The sequence below is a fragment of the Myotis myotis genome, unplaced genomic scaffold (genome assembly GCF_014108235.1).
Source record: "Myotis myotis isolate mMyoMyo1 unplaced genomic scaffold, mMyoMyo1.p scaffold_m19_p_2, whole genome shotgun sequence".
Lineage (NCBI taxonomy): Eukaryota > Metazoa > Chordata > Mammalia > Chiroptera > Vespertilionidae > Myotis > Myotis myotis.
Window position 1 is genome coordinate 69,646,550 of NW_023416324.1, and position 19,186 is coordinate 69,665,735.

A 19,186-nucleotide genomic window follows, 5' to 3' on the forward strand; every position below is an offset into this window, starting at 1 on the left:
CAACTTTTCAAGAACTAGTTGCTGTTTGCCTATCAGGCCAACCAGCTAAACCCCTTCGGCATATTTCCTTCATGAAACATAATGCTTAGGGAACAGGTTGGGGGCGGGGTTTCTCTAGTGTCATCCCACTCGAGTTTCCATTATTGTGAATCTATGATCGGTGTTTCGCCCTGAGAAAAGACATGCCAATATCACGTGTTTAACTCAGAAGTCGAGTTCTGAGTCTTCCAGGACTCCATCATGATGGCTGCGTTGTATTCATTATCTTATACTTCCCCTGCTGGGAAACGCACCAATATATTTCAGGCATGTCACATGGGACAAGCGAGGTCCAGAGAGGTTACAGGACTGGCCCAAGGCCACAGTTTGTAAATGGCAGCGTCTGCACTCAAATCTGACGCCAGGAGCCACCATTTTAACCATCACTCTATGCATCCTCATCAGGAGGAGCCAAGGAGCAGGCTATTTTACAAAGTGGAAAACTGCTGAGAGAGCTGAGAGTCCAAGGAGGCAGACACTTGACAATAATACCACATATAAACATGGCTGAAACGACTGCCAGTCATCAAAACGAAGAAATGCTCAACAACTTACAACAACTTTCAGGCTTCCCTTAACATCGAAAGATTTGATCACCCAGTTGACAGACTTCTTGCACTTTAAGATCAAGACGAGATTTTTGACCACCTCGGGATCCTTTCGAGAAGGTCTTATGTCAATTATGATATCCACCTGGAAAGCACTGGGAGTGGAAAACAAAGGCAGAGTTAGGACCCAAATGCCAGAAAGTTGCAACTATCTTCCTTCTTCCAAGTCTTCATGTTTCCAGTGTCTGGCCAGTTGATTAAAAAGCTGGAGCCGATCCCAGGCAAATGACATGTGCAAAACAGATTGTTAGTGCACACACAACAAAACAGCCTTACATAACAATAGGAAAATATGCCGCTGATAATTAGCCACTCATATTTTTCTCCTCTTTGAGTGGAAAAAAAAAAAAAAAGGTGGTTAATGCAGCCACTGCTTGAAATGGACTTGACCAAATCAGAAGAGTTTGCTTTTGAAGCAAAATTATTGCTTTTGCAACCTTCAACACCTTTAGTGCTTCCGTGTGTAACTTTCCATAATGCTATATGTCCAAAATCCTTCAAGACCAGAAGTGGGCAGCAGTTTGATGAGTGGGAGATAGCAGGGAGGCGGGAGGAATGGCAGTAATAAAAATAGGTAACTTCAGAATAAGAGGCAAAAGTCTGAAGAATTTCTTGACTTATATAATAAGGTTTGCTTAAGCCATTAACATTTGCTACCGAATCCTATCTGCACTTACTTTCCCAAACTTCTGGATATACAGTTATTAAAATAAAGAAAACAGATGGCCAAGCAAGTGATTACTGGAAAATTGATGAACACCACCCAAACTTTGAAGACTTCAGTATAAAAGATAATTTTTACCAAACAATAACATCTCTATCATTCCGAATTTAAAGGAAATTCTTTACATTGTGGTTTTACACACTTGTAAAGAATAAAATGAATGATACGAATGAAGCCTTAGGCTTAATATTGCAGCATTGTTTGCCATACTGCTTCTATTCTCATTCCCTTTTAATTTTTCACAAAATTCTCCATGTGGGACAGAATGGAATCTTACCAAAACTCAACTATAGTTGATTCATTTTTTAAAAATCAAAATTTGATTAGAATTTTAACTTCAACATCCCTCTACAATATAAATTGACATTTTTAAGTCATTAGTCCACATGAAATGCAGGCTAAAGTGGAAGAAGAGCTAACTTTTCCCCCTTTTTATTTCTTTTTTTAAAATTCCCTGTTCATTCTTGATAGGGAGGGTTAAATTTCCAGGCCTGACTCAGGAAGTTGAGGGGGGAGGGGAAGAAGAGCCACAAGGGAGAGGTAAGTTACATATAACAGCTGTTTGGCATGTCACTATGAAGGGCCACCCCCAACACTCATACACACAGCTTGGAAGTAAGCAGTTATGAGTGCAAAGGTGCTTTGATGACACTAGGAACAGGACTCTATAAACACAGACGATTATTCAAGTAATAATTATGGTGATAAGACACATTGTGTAATTTTCTTACCAAGGATAACCTCCTAGGACAGCGGTTCTCAACTGCTTTGGTGGTCGAACGACCCTTTCACAGGGGTCGCCTAAGACCATCCTGCATATCAGATATTTACATTACAATTCATAACAGTAGCAACATTACAGTTATGAAGTAGCAACGAAAATAATTTTATGGTTGGGTCACAACATGAGGAACTGTATTTAAAGGGCCAGAAGGTTGAGAACCACTGTCCTAGGAGATAATGATAGATCAAGAATGACTGTGTCCTGAGGGGGAGGTGGGTGGGAGAGGGCAATGGGGGGGGGGGGAGATATGTAATACTTTCAGCAACAAAGATTTATTAAAAAAATAAAACCAATACATTTTTAAAAATTATTATTATTTTTTAAATGACTGTGTCTTATTAATTGGTACCAAGAAGTTTGGAATAGGCTTCAGGAACTCAACTGCAATGGAGAGGACCTAGAGACAGAGGCAGAAAATAAGACGGACTGCTGGTGCCTTTCCTCCCTTCTTAAGGCTTCTGTGAATCTCACCCCAAGCACGCGGCTCCCGCCCTCCCACACAGGAAGGGCCTCCCCTCTCCCTGCCTCCAGTCAAGAAAGGTATTTATTTTCATCTCGTCTCCGTTCAGAACACACACTCACTCACCTGTAGGGGTTAGAGTTGGGGGTGATTAACTCAATGATATGCACTTCCTTGTCCCGGGGCTGCCTGGATATCACACACCCTTCAGCTGCTTTGGGCTGAAGGTACTCAGCCAGGTAATTGAGCGAGAGGAAATTCTTCCCTATGTTGCACACAGGAGGGAACACTTGATCTGAAAGGAGAGAAGCGCAGAACAACCTGTGGAACCACCGATCTCCATGGTAACCAGATTCAAAAGAAAGAAGGGCAGGGCACCAAGGACCATGAGTGCAGAGGAGGGGGTCTGAGATGCCTCCCCTCTGGTCACCAGTGACCTCCTACTGATCCGACTCTCGCGGCCTCTTTTGGTCTAAATCCCCTCCTTTCCTGTTCGCTGGGATACTGCTTGGTCCTCGTCCATTTCCTCACGTATCTCTCAGGCTCTTTCACCGGCTCCTCCGCCTCCGCTCATCCTTTACACACTGGTGGTCCTCAGTCCTAGGTGCACATCAGAACCCACCACCCCAGGGAGTCTGATCCAGAAGCCCCAGGGGAGCCTAGGAGCTTTCTTTGTGAAAAGCTGCACAGTTGATCCTGACAGAACACCAAGGTTACAAACCTCATTTCCTTCGTCCATCTTTCTGTCTCATATTCTTCCTGCATGACCTCAATCACTGCCAAAGCTCCACGTGTTCCCAGATCACGGGGCCTTTTCTGAGCTGCAGACCTGTACTGTCATCTATCTACCCAGCACCTCCCGCCTAAAAACCCACTGAAGATTTCAGTCTGCACACCCCACACTGCATCCAACGAGCTATCCTACCCCGGTACGCTCCTCCTTGGATATTGGTTACCTCAATTAACAGGAGAACCAGCTACCTAGGTAACCTCTGGCCCACCACGCACAACACATCATTCCCTCCTATTTATTCCTCGCAGCACTTCATACTCTCAGGACTGAAGGCAGCAGCTTGCAGAACGCAGTGAGGGCAGACTCTCATCCTGTCCCACAATCTTGACCCAGATGACTACTGTTTCTATGGCGCTGTACAGTTTACAAGGTGCTCTCACAAGCACCGTCTCGCTGTGCGAGGGCTGCTCGCCACCCCCACCAGGGAAAGTGATGCAAGGCCCCAGTCTGAAGACACTCCCCCAGTGGCACACGCGCTTGCACAGCACTGTGGTTGATGGGATTTCCATTCGGTGGTTTAAACGTTTAAACAGAACTTGAAGCTGCTGGCATTGTGACAGCTGGGACCAGCGTCAAGGAAGTTCTAGGTGCAGCAAACCCTTTTCAGAAGGGGTAATTAATCAGAGCCCTGGCACTTTAATGAAACACACTTCTGCCCTTCTCATTGAATGGACAGGATGCCAGGGTTCAAATTCACGTGCGCGTCTCACCGGGGAGCGAGGAATCAGCCCAGGAGGCCCCAAGCTTGGGTTGATCATTCCCTCCCTCACCCCTGCCCAATGCGTGCTACCTCCCTCGTGCGGAAGTGCACAGCACACACTGTGGCAACAGGGCTCCATGCACCATGGCGCCCCCCACCTGCAGCTCCTTCCAAGAGAGCGTTAGCTCTGCACTCTGCATTCTTCCCTAATGACCCCCTCAGAGAGAGAAGAGCCAGGGCTCCGCCAACTTGGGCTGCTGGAGCAGCCTCCCGCCACATCTGCCGAGGGGTGTGCCAGATGAGCAGATGAGGAATGCACACCCTGCAGCTGCGGCCCTGCGGATGCCTCCCCCAGATCACAGGACGGAAAATGATACTGGGGCGGCAAGGCTGAAACTTCATTAAGAAGCAGAGGGTGTGTGGATGGGCCAGGACAGGCCACTCTCGAAATCCAGAGACTAGAACTCTCCTGGGACTCCAGCCTCTAAATTCAGTTCACAGGGGTACCCGGTGGGGTAGGTCCATGGTATAGGTTTCCTGAATTACCACACGGTGATGTGAGATTTGAAACATTCACAAAGCACTCACCTGCATTGTGACCCTCCTAAGCCACCAGGAAAGGTTGAATTGTTTAAAAGTTGCTGTTATTAAGGGCTCAGATGCCATTGCCACTAAGTTGAATAAGCTAATCATTTCTTATTGTGTATGCGTGCGTATGTGTGCTTGCGTGCTTGTGTGTGTGTGTGATTTTCCCCCCAAATGACCTTCTGCATGCCTGGCATCAAAACTTACATCAACTGCCAAGTAGAAAGGAAACCACAAAGGGGAATCCCCGGGTAGAAACCTGGCATGTTTGGGGTGGGGGAGGGGGCAGTCACATGCTTATTTGTATTTCAGGAAAGGGCTGACAAATGACTTTGAGACCTTGAATGATATTCTCTGAGCCTGGGAGGTGGTGCAAACTCCAAATTTTCCTGCTGCAGAAACTGGGGCTCCAGCGGTAAATGTGAAAGCTGCTTGAAGCTTCACAATTAATGAGACGGGCGGGGATAAGCACCGGGAACTCTGCAGTCCTTCCCCTCAGGTTAGAGCCGTCGTTCTCAGACATTCGTGAGCCCCAGAATCACCTCCAGTGCCCCTTCAAACACGGGTGACCGGACCCACCCCCAGAGTTTCCGATTCAGGGGCCCAGGGTGGGCCCCGGAACTGATATTTCTAACAAGTTCCCAAGTGACAGGGAGGCTGCAGGGGTGGGGCCCACACTTTGAGAACTACTGAGGCTAGACTAGAGCAAGAGGAGGCTGGGGTCCCTGTGTTGTAGGGTAGAGAAAGGTCGGTTTCTGGGAAGCTAGCTGAAGAGGCTTGCTCAGTGGACGCAAACCCATGGGGAGACACAACATGGCCTCGTGGTCCATTGACAGCCCTAACCCAGGACTCTCATTCCCTTTAGCTGTTCCTCTCCATGGTGTGGGCGAAAGTCTTAGATCCAACTGGTGCCTACAGTCAAGTGTCAGGGGCTCCAACGGTGTGACCAAGGAGTAAACCAGGTTTTACTGGACTAGACACCACGTCCTTCCCCGACCCAGTGTGTGGCCTTGGGAAGTCACTGAGTCCCTCACCCGAAGAGCAGGGGATGGCTGGGCACCGGGGCTTGTGCACAGTCAAGAGAACAGAGCCCAGCATTCTAAATGTTACCGTAACACATTTTTTTATTCTAACAAATTCCAACGGGGGTCATCAACATTCTTTCTCGCTGCTAGAACTGTTTCAGAAATGCAGACCATTGGCCAGGGCTTAGAGCCATTGTGAAAAGAGATGTTTTATCTTGTTCCAAATGGACCTGACTTCTCTTATGAGCTACCTGACTAGCACGACAGTTTAGCAACAAACTTCAACTTTTTAAACCCGAATCTCATCTTAAACTCCTCCTCTCTTTACTCTGCTGAATAATCCTTTCCATCCAGGTGGCCCACTGTCATTTTCAGGTTCTGCTTATTCCGCTAAGACTTCACACACACCATCAGGCAACACGCACTGGACTCAACAGTCAGGAAACCTGGGTTTGAGTTCTGGCTTTGCCACGTGCTAGTCATGTGAATTTGAACAAGTTAGCTTCACCCTCCACTGACCCCTCTGTAAAAGAACGGAAATAATGGCCTCCTGGGACTCCTGGCGGGGTTGGCGGGGCGGGTGCGTTCGAAAGCACCTGCCGTGGCCTCTGCACACAGCACACACTCCAACGTCAGTGCCCACCTTTCCTGTGTCTGTCAAACAGCCCATATCCAAAGAGGGCTGGGCACAGGCACGCAGTAACCCCTGGGAGCTGCCATGCTGCGTGCAGAGGGGGTGGTAGCCGCTGTAAATGCACCAGAAAAGCAGATGGACGCTGAGGACTTGAAGTGCAGTTTTCACACAATCACCTGACTATAACAAGGGCCCTTTCACAAGAGTCATTATTTCTAGTAATTTATGGGGTTTCCAAACATATTCCACTAGAAATAATAATGAAAAAAAAGTTATTAAAAATAATAGGCTTCCAAAATTGAGTCACAGAATATTTATATCCCTCTGCACGGCAAGGAAATTAAAATGGGCGATCTTCTATCAAGGCTATACAGTTAGTTACTTTCTCTAGTAATTTACCCTTGCACCAGGCCTTAGTATTAAAAATATATGCAAGCACTTTTCCTCTGCTGTTGTCCAAAATTTAACTGACATCTCAAAATCATCAACTGACATCAGCTTCAAATGTTTGCAAAATAATAGGTAAGAGGAAGCCCTAACTGCTGACCCATTCTGCCAGCAACTCCTTCATACCCCCAGTGATCACCTCCTTCCCCACTCTCTCGGCTTCTCGCCCGCCACTCACTTTTCTAACTTCTGTGTATGGCTGTCTTCTAAATCCTACACCACAACCCAACCCCCACTTCCCCCACCCCACTCCTCTCCCAACTCGGCTACTCCGCCATTTCTCACTCGGCCATGTTAGCTCAGAAGGAAAACGGGAAGGAGGGGACGTGGGGGGAACCGGCCCCAGGGATCCCTCAGATCCCTGCCAGCTCCGACATTCTGTAATTACATGATTCCTTACCCTAACCACCTGGTCTCAGGAAAGAAAACAATGGACTGCCGTAAATCAGCCATTAACTGAAATCACATAAAATTTACCTTCCCCCACTTTAATATAAATGTTTCGTGCTATCTTGAGTTCGGTGAACGAAGTGACTGCTCCATACTCCTTTCGGGCCCAGTTTAACAGATGTTCATTTCCATGTGGGAAGCTCCTTTCTTCTGTTTGTGCTGACAATGAGAAGTTTCTGGATGAGAACTGGACCTCAGAACCCTCAGATACCTAGAGGAAAGAGAATTGCACACTGAACGTGGTGCAGTCACCTGGAGCTGAGTCATAATTAGAGAGCACTTACCAGACAACTGACAGGTGTCTGTCAATCCAATCTCTTCCCTTGTCCCACAGGCAGGCTATCTTTTTTCAGCAGCCGACTACAGAATAACCTCAAGCCTACTTCTCCCCGCTAATGAAAAAGCTACCGAGGACACAGGATGTCCCTTTACATTTTTAAAGAACTTTGTGGGGACAGATTGCAGAGTTGCTGCAGTCTGTATCATATGAATTATCATGGCTGTTTTCCAGATATCTAAATTGAAGACCCATCTTACAAAGTGTTTCAAGTCAAGTCTTGGTGAGTGTCGTCATGGGCTTGGAATGAATGGGCTTCAGGATCAGGGCAAGCAATCCCCAAGTCCTGCTGGCAGGGGAACTAGACTTCCAAGTCTTCCCCTGCTGCAGTATCACCGCCACAGGGACACAGCAAGAGCCCCTCTGGATTATGTTCTCCTGAGCACAGAGATACCAAGAATGGCCAGAGAGTGCCAGTCTTCTACCCCCTTACACTACTTCCTGGCAGTGAGATGAATGTGCACTCAGTTTATTTTTTAAGACCCCCCCACCCGCCCCATTCCCACAGATAATGAAGTCAAGAGGCTGTTAGACTCAGCCTAATAAAACTTCAGCGATGATTTATGCAAGTCCCACGCTCTTTTTTAAAAAATATATATTTTATTGATTTTCTACAGAGAAGAAGGGAGGGGGAATAGAGAGTTAGAAACATCGATGAGAGAGAAACATCGATCAGCTGCCTCCCACACACCCCCTACTGGGGATGTGCCCGCAACCAAGGCACATGCCCTTGACCGGAATCGAACCCGGGACCCTTCAGTCCACAGGCCGACGCTCTATCCACTGAGCCAAACCGGTTAGGGCAAGTCCCACACTCTTGCTGAACGTATTTAAATGAATGCTGACCTAGCAAATGGTTCATCCACAACTGAGAAGCCCTGTCCTGGCGGGCACTGAGGGATCCGTAATTTGAAAAACAGTCATAGGTCAGGCCCAGTGTGGGCGCCTCGAAGCTTCCTCTACACCAGGGCTTCTTCACCAGAGGGGATTTGTCTCCCAGGGGGACAATGTCGATAAACACTTTTGATGGTCACACTGGGAGAGAGGAGCTACTGGCAGCTAGCACATGGAGACCAGGGTGCCGCTGAATATCCTACAGGAATACACAGGGCAGCTCCCACTGTAAAGAATTACCCAACTGTCCACAGTGCTGCGACTGAGAAATCCTGGTCTGTATTTTGGACTGTCTGAATGTTACTACCACTCAAACATCTCCTGGGTCCCCAAACTGACAGCTCTTTCTTTATTTAAAGTACTTAATGAAGAATAAGAGAACCTTTCTGGTTTGTATTGGCTTGGGAGGGCCAGAGCTAATTATTAATAACCTGACCGTAAACCATGACCACTAACAGTCGTTACCATTTGTTGGACACCTACTATGGATTAAGCTCCACACAGTGCTATCAAGTGTGGTAAGGACATCTGCTAAACGTCCCAATGCCAGTTATAAATAAAACCAACGGGTACTGCTTAGCTTCTGCCTTGTTTGACATCGCCTGCATAAGAAAAAACCCCTGAGCCTGGACAGCGTGGCTCAGTGGTTGAGTGTCGACTTATGAACCAGGAGGTCATGGTTCGATTCCCAGTCAAGGTACATGCCCGGGTTGTGGGCTCAATCCCCAGTGCGGGAGGTGCAGAAGGCAGCCAATCAATGATTCTCTCTCATCATTGATGTTTCTCTCTCTCTCTTCCTCTCCCTTCCTCTCTGTAATCAAATAAAAATATACATTTTTTTAAAAAAAGAAGAAAACCTCTGAGCCATTTACCTGCCAAACAATTTCCATGCCAACCTATGTATAAATCATCTGAGGCTCAACTACTTATCAACACGCAACTTCAAACAATGTTTATCTGGTTTTCTGACTTAAGCTCTGCAGTAAAATCTTCTTTACACTGAAAAGCACTTGTGTTAAAAAGTCATTTTTATGCGGCCTGTCACCGAAACAATCCACAGCAGTCCAGAGGCCTTTGTCCCACGGCCAGCACAGTGCTGAATGCTTAGGCAAGCATCCCTGGATGTTCTGTTCCTTTTGTTCTCATTCATGTTATGGCCATAAAATAAATCCCCCGGGTTTTAAATACGTTATACACAGAGTGCATTTCTTCAAAGTGGAAGGTGGGATACGTCACCCTGGAACATTCCGGAGGCAAGAATGTGAACAGCGTCGGTAAGAGGAGAAATAGGGAGCAGCTCCGGAATGTATCCTGAAGTAACTGAAGAGTGATAGCATGGGGTAGCCAGGAACTCCTGGCAGATCCCTCCAGGCACCATCAGCCTTGCTCTCATCTGCCTTCTCCCGGGCCAGCAGCAACAAGGGTCCTACCTTCAGGGCTGAGGGATTTGGAAAAGGAGTTACTGCCACTCCTCAGGCACATTCCAGTAAGGAAGTAAAGTTGCCAGGAGCAGTGAAGTGTCCCTGACTGTAGGTCAGTGGAAACTTTCTGTGTGGCAAGGCGTTAGCCAGCACTCCCACTGGCCACTAGTTCTCTGAAAAGGCCTCTCCCAACCCCCAGCGAGTTTTAGAAGATCCTGTCATTCCCACCCGACCCTCAGGAACACCGACAAGGTGATTTCCCTGGCAGAGAGGAGGGAATCTCAGAGAAGCTGATGCTCATCAAGGTCAGAGGATGGCACCGGGGTGAGCTCAGAACAGGAGACTGACTCCTGGTCACAGATGGCTTCTGCTTCAGCCCTTCCAGAAAGAAGACCCTGCTAGCTCCCAAGGCAGATTTCTGTTCTTACTTTCTGTCCATAACATCTGCCTTCCATCCACTGAGCTGTGTCTTTCAGACCAAAAAAACGTCTCCCTCTTTCCTCCAGGAGACAAGCTTTCAAATGTTTGAAGATGTCACTCAACCCTGCCCACCACTTCCCTTCTTTGAGGCACTGTAGCTAGTCCCCAGACACCGTGGCCGGCAGGTCTCCGCCAGCAGTCTGAAATGTGGTGCCTGGGACAAGACTCGGGGGTTTTGGGTGTGGTCTGACAAATGTACCGTGATGGGTAACTTTACGTGTCAATTTGACTGGGCCATAGGGTGCCCAGACATTGGGTCAAACACTCTTCTGAGCATTCCTGTGAGGGTGTTTTGGGATGAGATTAACATTTAAATTGGTGAGTAAGTAAAACAGATAGCCCTTACCCTAATGTGTGTGGGCCTCACCCAATCACATACTAGTAACGGCCTGAATAGAACAAAAGGCTGGCCCTTCCCCCAGTAAGAGAGAATTCCCCTGCCCAGCAGCTCTTCCTGTCCTACAGCAGCCTGCTGGCCTTAGACCTCGAACTGGAATATCAGCTCTGCAGATTTTGGACTTGCTGGCCAATTCCTGACATAAATCTTTCTATAATGGGGACAGTGCATCAGGCCCATGATTGCATCAGGCCCAACATCACATTAGCTTTTATATCAGCTGAACCCTGTTATTATCTCAGGTTCATTGTTTTACCCTTTAAATATACACCCAACAAATATTTACTGAGTGCCCACCTACTCTGTGCCGGGCACTGTTCTAGGTGTTGGGGATATAATAGAGAAGACGAGAGACAAAAATTCCCCCTCCTCGTGGAGCTCCCAGTCTAGTAAGGAAGCCAGAGGAGCAAAATAAGTACAATATTTAATAATCAGTGCTACCGCAAAATTAACTGAGAGAAGAGGAGAGAGGTACTATACTTTTACATGTTGTGCTGGGGAAAGTCTGAGAAAGTCCCTGAACAGTCAGAGACCGAAAGGAGATAAAAGAGCAAACCGTGAAGCCCTGGCCAGTGTGGCTCCGTTGGTTGAGCGTCATCCCTTGCACCAAAAGGCCACCATCTTGATTCCCGATTGAGCCACATGTCCGGGTTGCACGTTTGCTCCCCCAACGGATCAGTGTTTCTCTCTCTCCCTCTCTAAAATCAATTAAAACACATTTAATAGAAGGAAAGAGAGAAGATACTATTTGAAAAAAGAGAGAAAGCACTCCACGCTGATGTCAAGGGAAGAGCACTCATGATCAAGACAGCAGCAAGTGTAAGGGTTTGGCGCGGGGAGGGAAGAGCAAGGAGGCCAGGGTGGCTGCAGCACAGGCGTGAGGAGGAGACGGGTAGGAGAAAAGGTCAGAGGGGCTGAAAGTGGACACCAACGAGTCCAACTGGACCTTGCAGACCCTCGTTAAGGACTGGGGGATGTAGCGCAGGTGCGATGGGCCGCCACTGAGAGTTCATCAAAACACCTAACAAATGTTTTAACAGGATCACTCTGGCTGCCATGGCCAGGCTACACTGGAGAGAGACAAGGAGCAGGAAAGCGGTGGTAGGCTTCTGGAATTCACCAGGGGAGAAAGAGTGGCAGCTCACACCAGGGAGGTGGTGGTGGTGATGATGTACCTAAATCCTTGGGTCTTTATTTTATTAGATCAAGCTTCTTCACGTCCTTCCCTTACACCATTAATTCTTTTAATATGAAAACAAAGACTTCTACTTATTCTTTAAATCCATATTTCAAGCCCTTAGGGACCCCATAAAAATCTTTATTCTGCTGGCTGTCAGTATCTCTAAATTTTATACGTGTACCTTCTACACGTTCATCTAAATCCCCTAGGAGCTGGACAAGACAGGCTCAGTTCTGTGACTTACACTCCTCCCACGCATACTAAACAGCACTTGATGGGGTCCCAGGGTATTCGCCAACTACAGGGTGACCCCACGCACTGCCCCAATCTTGTCTGTGAAAGAATCATGCTAGAACCTGTTGAGAGCCCTTCTGAAATAAAGACACGATATGTCAATGTCATTACTCTTCTAGTCAAAGCTCTAATCCTGCCTCATCTTCATGGTATGGTACCCTTATTAGAGTCTGGCTTGGGTTAGCATTTGTGGAAGAACACAGATGTAAAGAAATTAGGGGGAAAAAAACAGAGAGGAAAAATATTTTTCTAATATGAGGAAGGACTATAATCACCATTGCAAGGAAAAGAACTACATGAGTGAATACGAAACCATTTAAAAATGTTAAGAGCAAGAATTTCCAGGGCTGTTTATTCTAGCCACCATCCTCTACCTTATTTGTAGGTCCTTGCTATGCTACTACCTCATTTCTGGCCCCGACATCTCAACTAACTGTTACAGTAACCTCCTACTCTCCAAGCTGCCAACTCTGTCTCCCTGCCCCCCTCCCCCACACTGTCAGCTGGGAGGCCTCTCTCACAGTAAACTCATGCCGATGCAGGAGAGCACCTCAGCATCTTCACAGGCACATGGACAGAGAGGGACTCTGCCCACCTGGCTTCCCACCGCTCTCCCACGTACCCAGGACTTGCAGGTGGCGTCACTCGCGGTGCCAGAACAGATCATGCTGTTTCAGGCTCCCGGGTCTTTGTACAGCCTGTTCCCTGGCTGGACTGCTCTTCCCCGCCCCGCACGCCTGGTAACTGCCCCTGGTCCTCCCACAGCTATCCCCGTCTCTGTGAAACCACCCAGGCTCCCTCTCTCTCCTCAGGACGGAGCCACCCACGGTGCCTGGCACACACCTCACATGAACTGCACCATTTATCAGCAAACCTGCCGCCCTCAATGGACAAAGAACACCTCGAGGGCCGAGGAAGCACCGTCCATTCTGAGTTTCCTGGGCTTGGCACACTGCTTGGCACAAAGCAGGGCTCGATCATTTCTTGTTGAATGAAAGCTCAATGCTGTTCCAGGAAAGACGGGGCCAAAACTTCTTCATTCCTGTAACCCTTACTTGCCTCGCTGCCCAGGAAGTGATCATTCATCCAGGCTCTAAAGCTACCACATGATCTGATTTTTCACCCAATAACTCCACCTAAAAGCCAATTACTAAATCATTCAGTAGTTCCTTGTCTTCCCCCAGAACCCACTAAACTTTTCTCCTGCTGGCTAATTAAAACCCAATCCTCTAACGTTCCCTGACGTGACGAGCGTCTTCCTGTGGGACTGAACAGAGCGCTGAGCTCCAGGAATCCTGATTCTTAGCAAGCATCTGTGGAAGGGGCGAGCGTGAGGCGAGGCGAGGCCCTGTCCAACGAATCCCAGGCTGCTGAGATCCACACGGAGCCACCTCCCCTCCTGAACACTTCCTACTTAAACCGCACGACATTCCCATTTTAAATTCTAGCTACGCTACCAGAGTTTTTTAGAGAGCAGCACATTACTCTATCTGCCAGTGCTGGAAGTTTTATTGCAAGAACTTACGGCTAGGCAATGAGAGCCAAGTTTATTATTTTTTCTGGATCAGATTCAACAACCTCATCCAAACGAGCAAGAAAAAAGCAAAAGGAAAGGGGGAAAAAAGCCAAACAGGCAACCGGCCTTTTTGTTTCCACACCTGTATTTAAGCTTTAACTCTTAAAGTCCTCAGCGGATCCACCGGAGCTCAGGAGAAAGCTGCCAAGCGGAGGGCAGGGAACAAATCCTGGCTCGTGGGTGCAGTCACCACTTTCCTGGAACTGAGGCTCTTGGTTTTAGCACTTATCTCAGCACGTCAGCTGACTCAGAGGCCTGGCACTTGCATCCGTCTCTCTCTCTCTCTCTCTCTCTCTGAGCTCCCCCCATGATGTTTTCCTCTTCAGTGAGGACAGTGCCATACTCTAAGGCCTCACTTAGTCCTGCTTCTCTCTTCCCTCTTTCTTGACCCAACCCCTAAAGGATTGTACCCCCATGAACAGTCCTGATGAGAATATAGGCCCATGCCGGCCAGTGTGGCTCAGTGGTTGAGCATCAACCTATGAACCAGGAGGTCACGGTTCGATTCTCAGTCAGGGCCCATGCCCAGGTTGTGGGCTGGATCCCCAGTGCAGGATGTGCAGGAGGCAGCCAATCAATGATCCTCTCTCATCATTGATGTTTCTATCTCTCCCTTCTTCTTTGAAATCAATAAGAATATTAAAAACAAAACAAACAACCAAAAGAAGAAAATATGTCCAGGTCACACTAGATCGTGGGTGGTAATTAAGTCTGATCTAAAAGTTTCACCTCACTTCCTTTAAGTTCACTCCCATGTTACCTTCCCGATAGGGTCTATGTAAAATGACAATCCCACCACCCAGGAGCCCCTACTCTAGCAACCTTGACACCCCCCAGACCTGCTTTACATGTTCTAGCTCCTATGGTACAGCACCGCCCGGCCACCTTCCCAACTGCCATGCAATTTGCTTATGCACGTGCTTATTACCCATGGCCTCCCACGAAATGCTAGCTCCTTCGGAGGCTCTGCTCAGATCCCAGCACCTACAACAGTGCTGCGTACAGAAAAGACACTCAGTAAGTACTTGTCTAATGAGTGAATAAATCCGAAGGTCAAATTAACTGGCAGTGCCTGCCTCATGTTCTTGCTGAGCAGGGTTCTGAGGTTCTACTCGGGAGGAGTTGGGAATGAGTGCCACGTGTCTGTCCCTGCTGTGCCGCTAGCCAACGTAGCAGTCATGAGCCGTGTGCCCCCACTGAGCACTGGAGATGTGGCCAGTTACACTGACCTGTGCTGTGAATGTACACACTTACCAGACTTAGTAGTGTCTTATAGTTAAAAAAAAAATGAAAGAAAGAAAGAAAGAAAGAAAGAAAGAAAGAAAGAAAGAAAGAAAGAAAGAAACAATCTCTACTTTTTTATTGATTACATGTTAAATATCATTTTGGATATATTGGGTCAAAGAACATATGCTATTACAAGCAATTTCACTTGTTTACTTTTTAAATTCACTAACAGAAGATTTAAAATCATCTATGTCGTTTGCATCTTATTCCAATTGGACAGCACTGCTCTAGAGCCTCCTCCAATATGGCCCTAAGGAAGGATGAACTGATCATTTCCATCCATCCATCCACCCATCTGCTCTTTGGTCTCGTCTCAGAATATAAATCAATGTCAGGAAGACATTTCAAGCCCAGTGCTTCCCAAAGTGTGATCCTTGGACCAGTATATCACAGACAGAAGTATGTTAAAATGCAGATTTTAGGTAAAGTAGGAATGTGGGGTCCAGAAAACTGCATTATAATCTCCATGTACCTCCCCCCGCCCCCCCGAGATGCCAATGCACACTTCAGGGTCTCTGCTCTAGGCCACAGGTAGGAATATTATTTAAACTCCAAATAGTCTTTGCAAACCATGCAGGATTATTTGAAAACAGGCAAGAATATTTTCCCCTTGCATTGGGGGTGGGGGGAGAAAGGGGAGGGAGAGTAAAGCCAAGTCATGAATGGAGTCATCTTCTTGCACATCTAAAGAGAAAGAAATGAGCCTTGTGAAATAAGAGGAGCCATGGCTCCCCAATGATATAGAAAAGCCTGCTGAGATCTCAGAGGAAAACCTGTTCCAGGAATCAGTCTCTCTCTCTCCTTTCTCTCTCTCTCCTTCGAGAGAGAGAGAGAGAGAGAGAGAGAGAGAGAGAGAGAGAGAACAGCTGTGGTCCATTTAGAGTTTCAGTTATCAGTTGGGTGAGTGCCTGCTATTCAGGTTGCAGCTCCATGGGGCTGCTCGAACCCTCATTCCCAACTTCTCACCTTTACCTGACTGACATTGGGGAAAGTTCCGCACCTGCACAATAAGAACTAGCTCCTCTCCCTCTTTTGTCCTGCCCTACACCCGACTTCTACCATTCCTATTCTTTTTTCCTGACTCCTGCATACAGACAAATCTCTTTTTTGATACTAAGAATAATATTTATTACAGTGTCCTCTTTATTAGTAAATATGAGTAAAATTTATTTTTTTAATTTTTTATTTTTATGTGTCAATAACAGTTGACTTTAATATTATTTTATATTAATTCCAGGTATACAGTATAGTGGTCAGACATTTATATAATTTACAAAGTGACCCCCCCCCATAAGTCTAGTACCCAAATAGCACCATACATAGTTATTACACTATGATTGCCTATATTCCCTGTGCTGTATTTATACCCCTCAGACAAATCCCTTCTTGGAGTTGCCTCCTTAGGAAAATAGAGCAAAACAAGTGAAACAAATGAGGCGAGGAAAAACACTGACATTTCAGAAGCACCTGCCATGCCAAGTATTTGCTAGTTCAATTCTAGGGGGAAAAGACATATGGTAAAGTAGAACAGGCATTTCTCTAGAATTCAGGACTATGTATAAGTAGGATCTATGCAGGCTGGTCCTGAACGCCTAGCAGTGCCCACATAGAAAGACACTAAGGAGAGGACGATTTGATGCATTTTGTGCACAAAGTCCGGCCAAAGCAAACTCACATAGGGTCCTGGAACAGTGTTGAAACCTTTACCTCCCAGATGAGGACTGAACCCCACATCCTGAGAGGCAAGTCACACGTTCTCCCCACCCAATTTCTGGGATGGCTGTGCTTGCCTATTTCCTCCAAAGCCACGTGACGGGAGACGTGATCTGAAGCATGTCTTCTATTAACCGTATATCATGACTCAATGTTTTCTTAAAGTTTGTTTTAAAGAAATAATAACTTCCATGGCCAGGAACCTACAGTCATAATTTGCAAAGCTACATATTCATGAGCCATGTGCCAAGGGTACCTGCCAATCGTGCATCCAGAACACAGATCCACACAACCACTGAGAAACCATTGGGTGTTTTTATTCTGTATCCACAACCAGAATACTTCCTTTCAAAGACAAGACTTAAAACATATTCAACAACTTTTCTCAAAACACTTATGATGCTCATCCTCTGCTTTTAATTTTTATTTTTGCTGAAATACAAAGAACTAAAGGATTGAAACTGCTCTCTGTTCTTAACACCCTACATGTTTCCGCACGTCCAAGAGGAAAGTTCTGAGATGCTGCCCTCTGAGTACAAACACACACAAACTTGAATGTGAGTCAGTAGAAAAGCAATACTCTAATCTCCCATGGAAATGTTACAAAAACGCTAGCCTAGGTGAATACGTATATATACAGAGAGAAGCAGAATACCTCACTCCATCTGAGAGACAGACTCAGTCCCCACGGCATAACAAATTAATGAAGTGTGAGCTGCTTTTTAATGTAGAGTTTCTCAGCGTAGAGTCCCAAGCCACAAAGGGATCCTTGCTGGCCTCACAAAATGACCTCTCCAGACTCCCAAATTTACCCTTTCGCGTCTTCCAACGTGAGCATGACGTTAGGAGGAGCCTGACCCAAAATTTAAAGTGCATTTGCCATCCAAAGGGTGTTTTTCAGAAAAAAGAAAAAAAATGTTGGCATCTTTACTATTACTTGCCACGATCCTCAGTCTATTTTTGCCTTCCAAATGTGCTTCTGGGAAATCCCTCGCTGGGGAGGATTATTTTATTTTTCTTTTAAATTACATCCAATCTGCCAATCCTGGTTCAAGAGCACAAACTGAATTTTACAAAACACTTGGCTCCAAATAGGTTCCTAGAATTCTCTTTACAGAGAGTTCCTCTTCATCAAGACTGATAATCTACATTCCAGTTTACAGAGAAGGAAATTCAGGTTCAGAGAAGCTAAAGAATCTGCCAGGGTCAGGGAGCTGGTAGAAAGCAGGGCGGCCAACAGAACCAGAGAGCTCACTTCTCGCTCTACAGCGCTTTCTCCTCCACCACCCAAAACAAGAAGTCAGCAGTGCTGGGTAGACAGAACTCCTCTTGGCCCCTACTAATAGGAACAAACACTGGGAAGTAATCACCATGAAGGCTCTTCCTGATCACTTACTCAGTTTCATAGATTCCGAATCCGCACATCTGACAATTGAAGACACTGGGGCTCGGAGAGGTTAGGTGACTTTGCTTTAGCAAGGGAACAAGTGCAGATCCAAACTATGTCTGCTGGACTCCCAAACGAGGCAATACAAAGCCAGGCTTTTAAGAGAGTGAAAAGGGAAAGCAGTGAGGCAGAGCAGGGGTAAAAGGCAGGGGTCATGCCTGTCCCTGCCTCTTACACAGAAATTCTCCCCATTGGGTTGTTTCCTTCTCTTTCTCCCCTTCCCAGGGGGGCTGGCTGAGGAGCTGAGCTGGTGAAAGTGGAGGAGAAAGGGAATGAAGGGGCAGACAGAGAGTAATGACTGTTATGAAAACAAAATAATTGCTTGGCTGGAAGAAGGAAGAGCTCTTATAACAAACAAGGACAACAAAACCTGGCCAAGGCTCTGGGAGTGACTGAATAGAAACTATGGTAGATACAGCACAGCAAGAATATGAGATTGTATAGATTTAAGATGTAAATGCCTCTGCGATGGTCGGTTCTATATGTTAACTTGGTTTAGCTACCTACTGCCGCTATTCACTCAAACACTAACCTAGATTGGGCTGGGAAGGTATTTTGTTGATGTGATTCAAATCCATAAGCGGGTGGCTCTAAGTGATGGAGATTATCCTAGATCCGTGGTCGGCAAACTGCAGCTCGCGAGCCACATGCAGCTCTTTGGCCCCTTGAGTGTGGCTCTTCCTAAGCCTTAGGAGTACCCTAATTAAGTTAATAACAATGTACCTACCTATATAGTTTAAGTTTAAAAAATATGGCTCTCAAAAGAAATTTCAATCGTTGTATTGTTGATATTTGGCTCTGCTGACTATTGAGTTTGCCGACCACTGTCCTAGATAATCTGTGTGGGTCTGATTCAGTCGTTGAAAGGCCTGAGCAGGGCTGAGGCTGGGCTCATGCCTGAGAGGTCCCGC

General features: G+C 46.7%; 1 protein-coding gene across 3 annotated transcripts in view; it reads right to left on the reverse strand.

The window, feature by feature from the left end:
- The window catches only part of TGFBR3 (transforming growth factor beta receptor 3), a 199,268-nt gene that overhangs the window by 41,169 nt on the left and 138,913 nt on the right, over positions 1–19,186 (reverse strand). For all 3 annotated transcript variants that reach the window (XM_036351362.1, XM_036351361.1, XM_036351360.1), the window contains 3 exons: positions 7,277–7,460; positions 2,742–2,910; positions 595–742 (listed from right to left, as the gene is read on the reverse strand). In XM_036351362.1, the coding sequence (XP_036207255.1) occupies positions 595–742; positions 2,742–2,910; positions 7,277–7,460 (501 nt within the window). The remainder of the gene's footprint in view (positions 1–594; positions 743–2,741; positions 2,911–7,276; positions 7,461–19,186) is intronic.